Source organism: Lagopus leucura, unplaced genomic scaffold (genome assembly GCF_019238085.1).
Source record: "Lagopus leucura isolate 7727_CA_CO unplaced genomic scaffold, USGS_WTPT01 Super-Scaffold_73, whole genome shotgun sequence".
Classification (NCBI taxonomy): Eukaryota; Metazoa; Chordata; class Aves; order Galliformes; family Phasianidae; genus Lagopus; species Lagopus leucura.
Window position 1 is genome coordinate 20,862,442 of NW_024962252.1, and position 12,617 is coordinate 20,875,058.

General features: G+C 34.0%; 1 protein-coding gene across 5 annotated transcripts in view; it reads left to right on the forward strand.

Annotated features, from left to right (window-relative positions):
* The window catches only part of ADGRB3 (adhesion G protein-coupled receptor B3), a 449,865-nt gene that overhangs the window by 196,022 nt on the left and 241,226 nt on the right, over window positions 1-12,617 (forward strand). For all 5 annotated transcript variants that reach the window (XM_042894113.1, XM_042894107.1, XM_042894121.1 and 2 more), the window contains 5 exons: window positions 3,033-3,197; window positions 5,203-5,367; window positions 6,249-6,413; window positions 10,924-11,025; window positions 11,528-11,634. In XM_042894113.1, the coding sequence (XP_042750047.1) occupies window positions 3,033-3,197; window positions 5,203-5,367; window positions 6,249-6,413; window positions 10,924-11,025; window positions 11,528-11,634 (704 nt within the window). The remainder of the gene's footprint in view (window positions 1-3,032; window positions 3,198-5,202; window positions 5,368-6,248; window positions 6,414-10,923; window positions 11,026-11,527; window positions 11,635-12,617) is intronic.

The window sequence follows — 12,617 nt, forward strand, 5'->3', positions numbered from 1 at the left end:
ACTTGGCAATAATTTGAGTATTTTTGTCCCATCTAATGAATCTTGCATCTGAAACTGTGTTATAGAAAACAGTAACTCCTCTGTGGGCCAGCTCTCCATCTGGTGTAATTTGGCATAGCTCATCTGGCTATAATTCATTGGATGTTATATGGTTTTTTGCATTTAGGGAATGATATAAAAGAAAACATAAGTGAAATATCAGGAAAAAAAATTGTAAAGGTAAGAAATGTAAAAGTAAAATGTTTTTTAAAGCTGATCTAGATGCATTGGATGTATTAATTCTCCTTGAGATTTCAGTGCTCACATTGGTTGTTTACTTAGTGGTATGCCATCTCCATACTTGAATTCATTAGTTATCTACTACTTTCAGATATACAAGCCTATACATACAATAGCATACTTTGAAGTTTTGATTTACCAATCAATTGTTTTCACAGAAGATGATTTAGGGTGCATCTCACTTGAAACTAGAAACAGATAGAATTTGGTGCAAGATTGCATCCACCCAAATGAGACATGTTGTTTTGGCTTCTGGCTTCTGTTCATATCCAAAATCACAAAATAATTACTCCATGTTCCTCCTAACGTGTAATCACTCTTGCCAGAAGAGATATACAACCTCTTGTCTCAAGACAATAGTTTAAACGAGCCCTCAGTTTATGTTTTTTTCTGTTGTTGTTACAGTTTTGAGTTTTGTTGTTCGTTTTTTTTTTCCTAATTATTTTAAATGAAGACAACTAGCATAATATTTTGACAACATCAAAATAAAACTCCAAACTAAACATTAGATGTAAACTCATATGGACCCTAAAAAAAATCTCATTTTATATCTATATATTGTCTAATCTCTCTAATTTATTATTTTTACAGAACAATATTTCTATAATTAGTCTTTCCTGGTTATGTTTCTTATTTTTATGAGGTTATTTTTAGTTTGAACTGGGCAACTTTTCATCAGTCACTGTGGTATCAGTAAATTAAACTATTTTCCTGTTTCTTCTGACTATCAATTTTACTCCTAGTAAATGTTAAAGAGAAGACAAAACATAAGAGCTTATGTGCACATATAGTCATAAACTTATTATTTTTAGGGGACTTAGGTTTCCTGGTTTTGACAAAATGTCAAAGTTAATCAAGGTTTCTTAAATTACTAAAATCTATCATTTTTGACAGGAAGTTGGAAGTTCCTGGGCGGTTGTTTTTGTTTTGTTTTGTTTTGTTTTGTTTTGTTTGGCTTGTTTGTTTGTTTTGCAGATTTATGTGGTGTTTAAATTAACAGAATTTTTATAAATCTAGCCATGTATGACATGAAATAATTATTCTACTTTACAACCACTTGTATGCGACCAACTCAAAAACTTTAGCCTATCTGAGCTGTTATCTAGTGGGTGAAAATTTTCACTGTATGAAGTTTAGTGTTTTGTATCAGGTACAATTTCTCTGCTGTTACCTAAAAAATATTTTATCTTAATGTTAAAATTTGAAATAACAATTTTCCTTAATTTTACTGAAATGCAGTAGAACATACCTATATGAAGAATTGTCCTTGATCTTACTGAATGTTCTGGGATAACATACCAGAGAGCTGTACCTCCTTCTCACCTCGGCAACTGAATTCCACCTCAGGAAATTTTATTTTGATACATACAAGAAGAGAGTTTTATTTGTAGAAATGGGGCAGGTGATACGTGCCTTCAGGGCAAAGGAAGCTATAAATGAAAAGTTCTCTCGCTGTGATGAAAGAAATGTGAGGAAAATCAGAAAATCTATTTCTTTTATAATGTGTCAAACCATTACCAGTGATACACTGAGGTGTTGTACACCATTTCACCCTCTAGACACCATTCAAACAGACCATGTTGCAGAAACACAGTTTTATGATACCAACTCTAATGCTCAAACTGAGTACTAATTCTCTGGATTTTTCCTAATGTCTAGCGTTAATAAAGTTTTCCTTTTTCCAAATGTAGCCTAATCAAAATCTGTGCAAATGTTTTTTTTTGTTTGTTTGTTTTTTTTGTTTTTGTTTTTGTTTTCTATTTAACAAGAATAAGTAAAGTGTGTTTTGCAGTATTTTCAATTTATAAAGAACAGTTTTGCCAAATCATGATTAGAGTTTTCTTACGGGTACATATTTAACAGCACTATGCTGAAGAACTTGCTGAATATTTAACTACCATTGTTTCTGAAAAGGGAATACATATGATATATATGTATCAGTTTCTCCTGCAGTGGAAAAAAAAAATTAGAAAATGTGTAAATTGTATGTTTCTTTATATAAATTTTGTGAGTTACTTGTATATAAAAATATTTACATGTGGTTATAATTTATTCTGTTTTCTGAAAGTATTTGAAGTTTATTGAGTCAACATCTTTTAAGATAGTGATGCATGCATTACTGTGTATGTTAAATCAATGAATATGTTCAAGTAACAATATATTGCAAATCTCTTTTGCTTATTTGCTCTTAGTATTTTTGAGGAAGATAGTCAAGTACATGTGCTGCCAGTTTTCCTCATGAATATAAACATGTGAAACAGTTGTAAGAGCCCTAGTTTTCATAATAACATTGTTGCAGTTATCCATTTATTTTCAAAATAGAACTTAATTCTGTTTCCTTCAAGTTTTTAGTCTTATGCTGAGACCTAAAGCATATGCCTGGTTTTCATAAAGACTAGTCTCCTGAAAATCAGAGCTATTATACATATCAGGTCATGCACCAGAAAATAACAAACAGTTTTTGAAAAGGGAAGACAGCTTTCTAAGAAGAATGAAAGAAAAGAAAACGTGAGTGAGATTAGTGGAAATATTAAGTATAACGTAATGAAAATTAGAGTTTGTTATTTTATTATTATTAGTATTATTATTATTTTAATGGAAGAATAATTTAGCAGCACTAGAGATTACCTCTGTACCAGTTACCTTGAATTTGGCAAAATAATTCCCTTTTACAATATTGATCCTGCTTAATTTAAAATCCTTCTGTTATTTGTGTGTCTGTTTCTGGTTAAAATTCCTTTGGTTTGTTGCAGTACATGGCGTTTGGGAGGAATGGTCACCTTGGAGTTTGTGTTCATTCACATGTGGTCGAGGCCAAAGAACTAGGACAAGGTCATGTATACCTCCCCAGTATGGGGGAAGATCGTGTGATGGACCTGAAACACAACACAAACCGTGCAATATTGCACTCTGCCCTGGTGAGCTTATATAGCAACTTTATGCTTTGTTACAGTGCATTCAATGTGAGTTGCTTGTAATTTCTTTGATTATCCTTTGTGCTCACACACAGACTTTAAAAAAAGGACATACGGAATGAGTAAAGATGGGTAGTAATTGCTAGTAACTTTGACTGTAGTGGTCCAAATGATCACTGCAGATCATAGCTACAGCTTTGTTTAATTCTGGTGAACAAAACATACTGCAGCACTTTTTTTTTTTTTTTTTTTTTTTTTTTTTTTTTTTTCATTTTAGTCTTGCATGCAGCTGCAAAAAACATGATTTAATCTAGTTTTTCACCAGGTTGGTAGCTGTGCAATTTCACTTGAGCCTACACAAAAGTAATTAACATGATATATGAGCACGAGGCAAAGTTGACAAGAAAAATGCCAAATAAAACTAGTAGAGAATAAATTAACGTATTCAGTTCACTTCAGTATTGAAAAAAAGGTATTACACATAATTTGATAAAATTGAGATGTGTCTCATAATTCTGGATTTTGAACAGTCATCTGTACATTACTGGCTTTCACCATAGGAAGTATATTTTCTACTTTGCTGTAATATGAATATTCAATTTTGTAAAGAAATCTTCACGTTAAGTCTGTTAGCCTCATATCAGTATTTCAGAAGTTGAAAGTTCACATACTTTTAGTTTCTAAAGATAAAATCTGTGAAATATACACAAGAAGTCACAGAATAAGTTTTTTTCCAAGAACACTGTAATAATGGATTTGATCTTTCCTACCCTAAATAATACTATATGGCAATGAATAAACTGAAGAGGGTGCATTGAAATGTAATTTTCATAATATTTTCCTCTTCACATAAAGCTCTAATGATTAATGAATACAACTAGCTTCCATGTTTGGAAAAAAATCTGCTGAATTGGAAAAAATTCTGCTGAAGAAATTATCAGGCTGTAGCTTCCCAGCTTGAGAGGCATCTGCATTGAGAAATGGTTCACAACCAACAAGGCATTGCATAAAATCTTTAATATAGAACTTCAGGAAATAGACAAAACAGAAAAACAAAAAAAGCTTTAAATGCCACTTCTTTTAATTCACTGGTCTCTGAGATCCTGGATACCAAAGATACACTCAGTTCTTATCTTTGATATAAAAAGAGTAATATAGCTCACCTCCTTATTTCTCTGAACACAGGTGCACTTATATTTTTAAAATGCTGTCTAGACCTAGTATCCATTACAAAAACAAGTGTACATTTTCACTTATATGGGAAATCAGTTTATGTTTTTAATTATTTTGCATTTTAATATTTTATTTCAATCAATAAAATTTCTGATGTAAGAAATTTAAAAAAAAAAAAAAAAAAAAAAAAAAGGCTATTTCTGATCTACATTTTCTCTCAAAAAACTGTTGTATGGTTTACCTGAGAAGGAGGCTCAATTATATAAATAAATTAATTATATGTGTAGAGAACAGAGTCTGTGTGTCAGGCAATGTGGTCATTCCTATTCAGCTAACAGATTTAATTTTACAATGGGGACTGAGAATCTCATAAAATGACTTATGTGAGTGACAGCTGCAGCTGTGCAGAATCACTTTCAAGGGCTCAGGGATTACGCGATACAAAATTGGTCCCCACTCTTGCCTTAAAAGACAAGTCCTTTAAATAAGATCTTGTTTTAGGGAAAAAGGAAACTTCACAGTCTTTCAAATTGTGTGGTTTATGAGCAAAGTCATAATTTGTCCTTAGTTGTATCAGTGTAAAATCTGAAGAGATGAAAAGGAGGAAATGAGGAGATAAAAAGGAAAAAGAAAAAGGAAAATCACTTCAAATTATTTTAAAGTAGCTCATAACATGATCTGTATTTGACTGTTGTAAGTCAAATACCTTCTGGCTCAGCCCAAAGAGCTCTATTTCTCCAGAATGAAATCCCTACATGAGAACAAGCCTGTGAAGCCTTGCATTGCTTTGGTAGTAACTTTGTTGTGTCCATCTCTTTTGTGCCTGCTGTGACAGTGGATGGACAGTGGCAGGAGTGGAGCCCGTGGAGCCAGTGCTCAGTGACCTGCTCCAACGGCACCCAGCAGCGAAGCCGGCAGTGCACGGCAGCGGCCCACGGCGGCTCTGAATGCAGGGGGCCCTGGGCTGAGAGCCGGGAGTGCTATAACCCTGAGTGCACAGGTAAGTGCTTGCTTGCCCTATTGTGGCTAAAGGAGGAGGGGGGAGAAGGGCCAGACCCCCCCATGACTCTAAGTTTGGGGTTACTGCCATTCAGACAGGCTTCTGGGCCACCACAGTCCTCAGCAGGCTGTGAAGGAGCAGAGCAGCCTCTCCAGAGGGGTAGCTGAGGCCAGGCTTCTTTTTAATTTGATAAGCCACCTGGAGATAAAAGAGAATGCATCCACAAAAGGCTGTGTGACAGACTGCATAGCTGCTTTTCAGTTTTATCATTTAAAGCAGTTTGAGAAAGAACTGCTTGAGGACTAAAATATTTAATAAAGTGTCTCAAGAACCTAAAAAATGCATATGCATAAACTAATTCTCTCTTGCTCTAAAACTGCATGTATTCATGGTTTTCTAGTAGCATAAAAGCAGCTTTTCAAGGTGATTAAATTGCATGTATTTCTACTTCTAAGCCTCATTTGCCCTGTCAGATCATATAAAATCCTGCTTCTAAAATATCATTTGCAAGAATGTATTTAGTTACTTAAATGATACTTATGCATATTGGAAATGTGTGTTTTTATGTGTGCCTCTAGTACAGCGCTATACAAGTGCATATAAAGTACAAAAATGTGACAATGTGTGTTTTGCAATCTAACACAGAGTGAAAGTGCACCTTTTTTTTTTATATATATATATATATTGGGAGACAAATCATTTAGATAACAAACCCATTTTCAGCGGCCAGACAGAGGCCATCTTTAGAGGTTCCATGGCCATTAAATATCGCTATTTGTCATTATTACATAATTCTATTTCTTTTCTGCTTAAGTAAAGAATAACCTAATTCCTTTATTACCGTCATTTTGTCATCACTGTAATTATACTTTACCCAATAGCAAATGGCCAGTGGAACCAGTGGGGCCACTGGAGTGGATGTTCCAAATCCTGCGATGGTGGCTGGGAAAGGCGAATAAGGATCTGTCAGGGGTCTGCTGTGACTGGGCAACAATGTGAAGGAACTGGAGAGGAAGTTAGACGGTGCAGTGAACAGAGATGTCCTGGTGAGAACCAAATATAATCACTGTTATTACCTACACTGTAGTATGTCTTACTTTAATGGACGTATTTGAGAGAGGCAAGATCTATAGAGCAATAGTACTAAAAAGCCATATCTGGCCTTGCTTCAGGTAAAACACTACTGTTTTTCTCAGTAGAGTTGTGCTGATGTAGCTAAGTGTAAACTAGTTCAATGGATATAAGAGCACTCCAACAGCTTTGCAATAAATTGTGATACTATAATATATAAATGTATCAGAAAATATTTTATTGCATAGATACATGTACATTGGGATAAATTATTGTTTGCTACAGAAATTATTGCCTAATGCATTGATATGAGCATATTAGGTATGGTTTTATAAATCATGGAATTATTTTTATCCCGTGTACAAGAGACCTCAGTGTTAAATATTTAGTGAAAATTACTGTGCAGTAAAGATCAGAGAAAAACAATGAACATTACTTTAATGTACAGAATGAATGAATATATAAGTGACATTCTGTAAAAGGTGGAAGTCATATAATACTAAAAAGGCATCTTTCCTGCTTTAGTATAATGCTTAAATGTGTTTATTTGCAGCACTTTTACTTTGTCCTCACAATAGATGTAAGTCTTTCTAAAAGAAAGCTAACAAAGGTGTACATTTTAGCTCCTTCAAAAGTCATGAATAAATAAAAACACTGGGTGAATATGAATACACTTATCTGTGAAGACACCTTTTCCTAAAGAAAAAGAATGCCTTGTTATATAGGTATATGACAACGAAACAAGTCGTAAATAGTATAGAATGACATAGACATTCGCTTGGGAAATCATGGGCTCTAAACTTTGAGGCTGGGAAGCCTCAAAATGTATCTAGCAGTCTCCACTTCATATTTAGATGGCTATGTGCTAAGGACAGAAAGGACTAAATGGAAAAGTTGCTTTGGGTCAGGAAGCAGGAAGTATGTCTGATGTGAATTTTATGTTATTGAGCCCACTTATTTATAGACAGCTTGTTTATCCATTGACAGCCATCAGAGAACAGTTGTCAAGGTATCTCCAGTAGAGTAGTACAATGCATTTGAAGAACACTGCAAGGACTATCTTCGTTGATAAAAATATAACATGGTACTGGTGAAGTTTACCAGCTTTTAATTCTGCAGTGCTCTCTTTAGCTTTAATAAAGCATACATTATTCAAAAAAAGCAGGAAAAAATGAACAGAATTTATATTGGATTCCTAAATAAATTATATTTTTCATTTTACGAATTTCCATAGTAAACGTAGACTTCCTCTATAAAAGTACAACACTAAGAGAACATTATTGTGAATGTTCTCAATAAAAAGACATTCGGATAAACGAGTTTCTTCTTATGAAACCAACCTTGAAATTGTTTGCATATTTAAAAGTAAGACCATGCTGCTACAATCCAGTTTTCAAAGGTTGCCACCTGCTGTTAATAAAATATTTTACAAATGTTTTTACAAGTCAAATTCACACAGAGCATTATTTGCCATTTTCTATATTTATTTATTGAACTGATTATTTCCAGATTAGAGCCAGTACGCTTAGAGTTCTTAGAGTTCTTAGTTCTTAGTTCTTAGTTCTTAGAGTTAGAGAAACTTCTGTTTCTTTGTTAGAGTTAATTTTACCTGTGGCATTGAATTAGGATCCAAGAGTTCTAGCTCTACTGTATGTCTCTGGCTAACCCACTTCACCCTTTTGTCACCCTTTCCCATTTATGTTAGCTTCTTAGGTTGATTGTATGTCTGTCAGGTTATGTGTGTTGCTTGCTCTGTAGTACAGCAGCTTTTCCAGATTTGGTTTGATTGCCTCTTGGAGGTGCGTGTCCTCTCACTGTCAATGTCAGAGGAGGACTATGCTTCTAGACTATTGACTTTGTTAAGCTTTGTTGTGCTTAGATAAGATTAAATCAGGCCTATCACTGCATAACAGGGAGGGTAAAACAGGGTAAATTTGAGTACATATTCTGTGTGGGAAGAGACAGCTGAATCACACTGTCAGTGAAAGAGAGATCTGCTTTTTATTTGCCAGCCTTAGCAAATTTACCTAGGTATTTACTTTTTGCTCCTAAATTTTAGCAATGCTATATGATTTTTTACATCTAATTCCCATTTCTTTCTGTGGGTGTGCTATGAATTAATTGTGCCTAAGTTTCAAAAGTTCTTTACCAGAGCCAGCAGGACCAGAGAAGCTTTTTAATTCAGATACAGTACCACTCAAATGTGACTGTAATGTCACCATGTGCAACTTGGGTTGAAGAATCGCAGATGCTTTAATGTGGGTGGATGTCTGATTGGTAAGCTCTGCCAAATGTACTTCAGTTTAGGAAAGAACTGGTTTGCTTTTTATTTGCGCCATTCCTTGATGTAAAGTGTTTGTACATTGAGTTGAAAGGCATCTAGGTGCACAGCATGAAGTCAACAAAGGTCTAGAAAATTTGTTTGCCTGGGTTCAGTTACATCTCCAGCTTGTTCCTGCATCTCTCTCCAGATAACTCTGAGTCTTGGAAATGCTTTTTACTTTGAACACAAAACACAGGTACACAGGTTATCTCTGACACTAAGATCAAGTTTAAATGTAATTTTGAGTTTTGAAAAATCTTGTAAGAACACACAAGCACCACTCTGCCAAGCAGATAGGTGGAAAACCTCTTGTACTGTTGGTGACTTGCTAATGTAAAACAGAGAATATAGAATATGTAAACACAAGTATATATGCATGTATATGGTATTTTCAGCAAGGAAAAAAACCTCAAAACAGCATTTGTAGAGAAGTAAGATTTTTGGGTCTCAGAATCAACTCTGTAAATCAGAATCTGTCAGTTCAGAATCAGCAAGTGTTCTTAGTGAAAATGCCATGCCTGAAATGGCCAAAGTGAGTGACAGATATGCTTCTCAAAGAACTCTAAGTATTAACATATTTATATAATTGATCATATTACTTCTGCATTATATTAATCTTATGTAACACAAAACAGAACTTTTCTTTTGTTTGTAAGATCATAACAGGATAGTTATTGCATTTATCACCAGATCGATCACGTTTGTCAAAGCCTGACTTTTACCATTGTAGCTCTGGCTTCATGCATCCCCTTTTTGGGCATATCTGAAGCTGTTGGTATTTTAAATTATAACCACATTCTACCTATATTCCAGAATATAACCAACTTGCTTTGGGTTTTGACATTAATGGATCTCCTGCATTTTTATCAGCACAATCTGTCTTGATTTACAATTCAAGAATGCTGATGGTAAGGCAATTTTAGCAGGCAATTTTTCTGCCCAAGTGTGATTCATATTAGCATTTCTGAGCCATCTGCAAGGTATTCTTTGTCATTTATTGAGAGAAGGTACAGCTTTGAGCAAAAGACTGTTCTCTTCCCTCCCTCACCTCAGTATTCTGTCAGTAGAAGTGCAAAACAGGGACAGTTTTACGGCATAGGCAATTCAATGGGTAAAACCTGGAGTCTGTTTCTGCCTCTGCTAGAGATTTCCTGTGTAACCATGGGTGAATCACTGAATTGCTTTCTTCCTTTTCACTCCATCTGTAAAATAGTGACAGTATTTCCTTTTTTCCCTTCCTTTTTCTCTTCTGTTTCTCCTGAAATACATATAATGATACTTTTAAATATCTAATGTTTTTTTTTTTTTTTTTTTTTCTGCTGAACTTGTAATGATTTCAACAACTGGTATTTGTCAATGCTATACGTTGTGATGTGACTTCAGCCACATATTTGCTGTGTTGATTTAAATAGCTCAAAAATCATAAACTGGGAATATACAACGAAAAATACAAAGAGTGAAAGTAATCTGTAAGTCATAACCATGTGAAAATAACACAGTGTAATTGTAAAAGTTACTTTTTTTCTGCATAGTTCTGTTACTATGGAAATGTGAAAATATTTTCCCCTTTTAATGATACTGCAATAAGCAATGAAAGTTCATATTGTCTTATAGCCAGTCATTGAGTTTCCTTCTTAATTACTAACTTGCAATAAAACACATTTCAAAGAAATAACTTCATTTTTGGACTTCAAAATGTATGGTTCTTATTTGACACCATTAACACATGTAGAGTTTAGACTGTAAATTTAGAACTGATTCTTTCACATGTATTTTAAGTGTTAGAAAAATACTTAAAAATCTTAGTGTAAGATAGACTTTGCAGTTTATAACCATTTAATTGTCACCTTCTTGTAGACAGCACTATTGATCAAAATAGAGAAAAGGAAGAGATTCAAACATATTAACACTGCAGACGAGATCTAAAGAGTGTATACTGAAGACAATAGGGGCACAGACTATGAAATAATGGCCATCAAAAAGACAGTTGTTATCCAAAAATTGCTGTAGCATTTTTATGTTTCATTCTCAAAATGATATCAAAAGCTGTTAGTATATACATCTCAGGAAGAATTAGTGCAAGATGGAAATCCTACATTTCTGATGGAAAACGTCTCTTTTACATTAATTTTTATTTTAAAATTCTCATTTCTAAATGACAGCACCTTATGAAATATGTCCTGAAGACTATTTGATGTCAATGGTGTGGAAAAGGACCCCAGCTGGGGACATGGCATTCAATCGATGTCCTCTCAATGCCACAGGTATGGTATTACTTTGAAATTATGCAATAAGAAAAAGGGAAAAATCATTTTTTTATGTTTTAGAAATAGTCACTAGACATACACATATGTGTATGTCTATATCTGTGAACATATATATCTCACATATTTACATATGCATATATTTGCATATATAATGTACATAAAAGATAACATGTCTCATAGTGTACATTTATGGGACTGTGATGTGTATATGACAGAGACAGAAAGGTGACAGATCAATCTGATAAAACCTATCAGGCAAATTTATGAAAATGAAGCAAAACATAAACACATTTTAATTACCAAAACAGTGCTAAATACCCACAAAGTGAACTGAAATATGTTTCAGAATCTTGTAGTACTCTCTATATGCTGATGATCATTGTATGAAATTGTGTCTATGTGTGTACTTTTAAAATAACAGGGAATGTAATTTAAATATACTTCATTCTTTCCAATTGCTCTCACATGTATAAATATTTTCTCTCTTTCTGACTTACAGGCACCACTAGCAGACGCTGCTCTCTCAGTGTTCATGGAGTGGCCTTCTGGGAACATCCGAGTTTTGCTAGATGCATATCAAATGAGTACAGACACTTGCAGCATTCAGTAGGTGCAAAGCCAGCTTTAGTACTTGCTCTGTTTATTCATTTCTAATCACTTATGTGAAAAGAAACCTGTTTACTCTCAAGTAAGATTTCTGATGAGAAACATCAGAAGGAAAAAAGACCTGAGAAAGAAACATTTCTATTCATATATTTAGATCTGATGTATTACTGGTGCTGGAGTGAAACATGTTTTATCTTACTGTAGTAATGGAAAAATGATTTAGATTCCCTTCTTCTGTGCCCACTATGCAAAACTTTTACAGGGGTCAGAAAGCAAAACACATATTTTGGTTTATTAGAAAATGAGATGTGAATAAATGAGATTTACTGGAAGAGAGGCCTGCTGAGTAATTTTATAATGCCTTGAATCTTTAATTGCACACTAGGAAGTCAGAAATGATATTTCTTCCTGATATCAAATATAGAACTTCACCTTCAAATGTAACAAACAAAAATGATTACAGGTTGAAGTTGTAATGTCTTAGAAAAAATGAAGTTAACCTAGATGAAGAAATATTTTTTTTAGAATGATTAACAAAAAATTTCTTTGTTAAGCTATATGCTACATATTACTATACACAGTTTTGTATCTTTTAATGTCTCTTCCAACGGAACTGTTCTATATACTGCTGATATATGCTTATATCCAAGTATACGCAATAAGCACATGCTTATATGCAATATGTTATGTTATAAATGTAACACTCTGGTATGTGCTAGTTACAGTGGTTATTTCCATAGTCAGGCATGCTGTACTTGATTTCTGAGGAAAGAGTTCATTTGAAGTTCTCACAAACAGTGGTTTTCGCTTGTGCAATATAGTTTGTCTGACTTTCTTATTAATCTGCCGTTAATCATTCAGTACAGGGGCACCAATATAGCTCTGTGCTTCAGAATTTCCCAGTCTCTGAGCCAAGTGCAATACTTAGGCGGTGTTTTTAAAAATCCTCAGTAGATTGAAAAGTAGTAAGCCAGTGGTAGTTC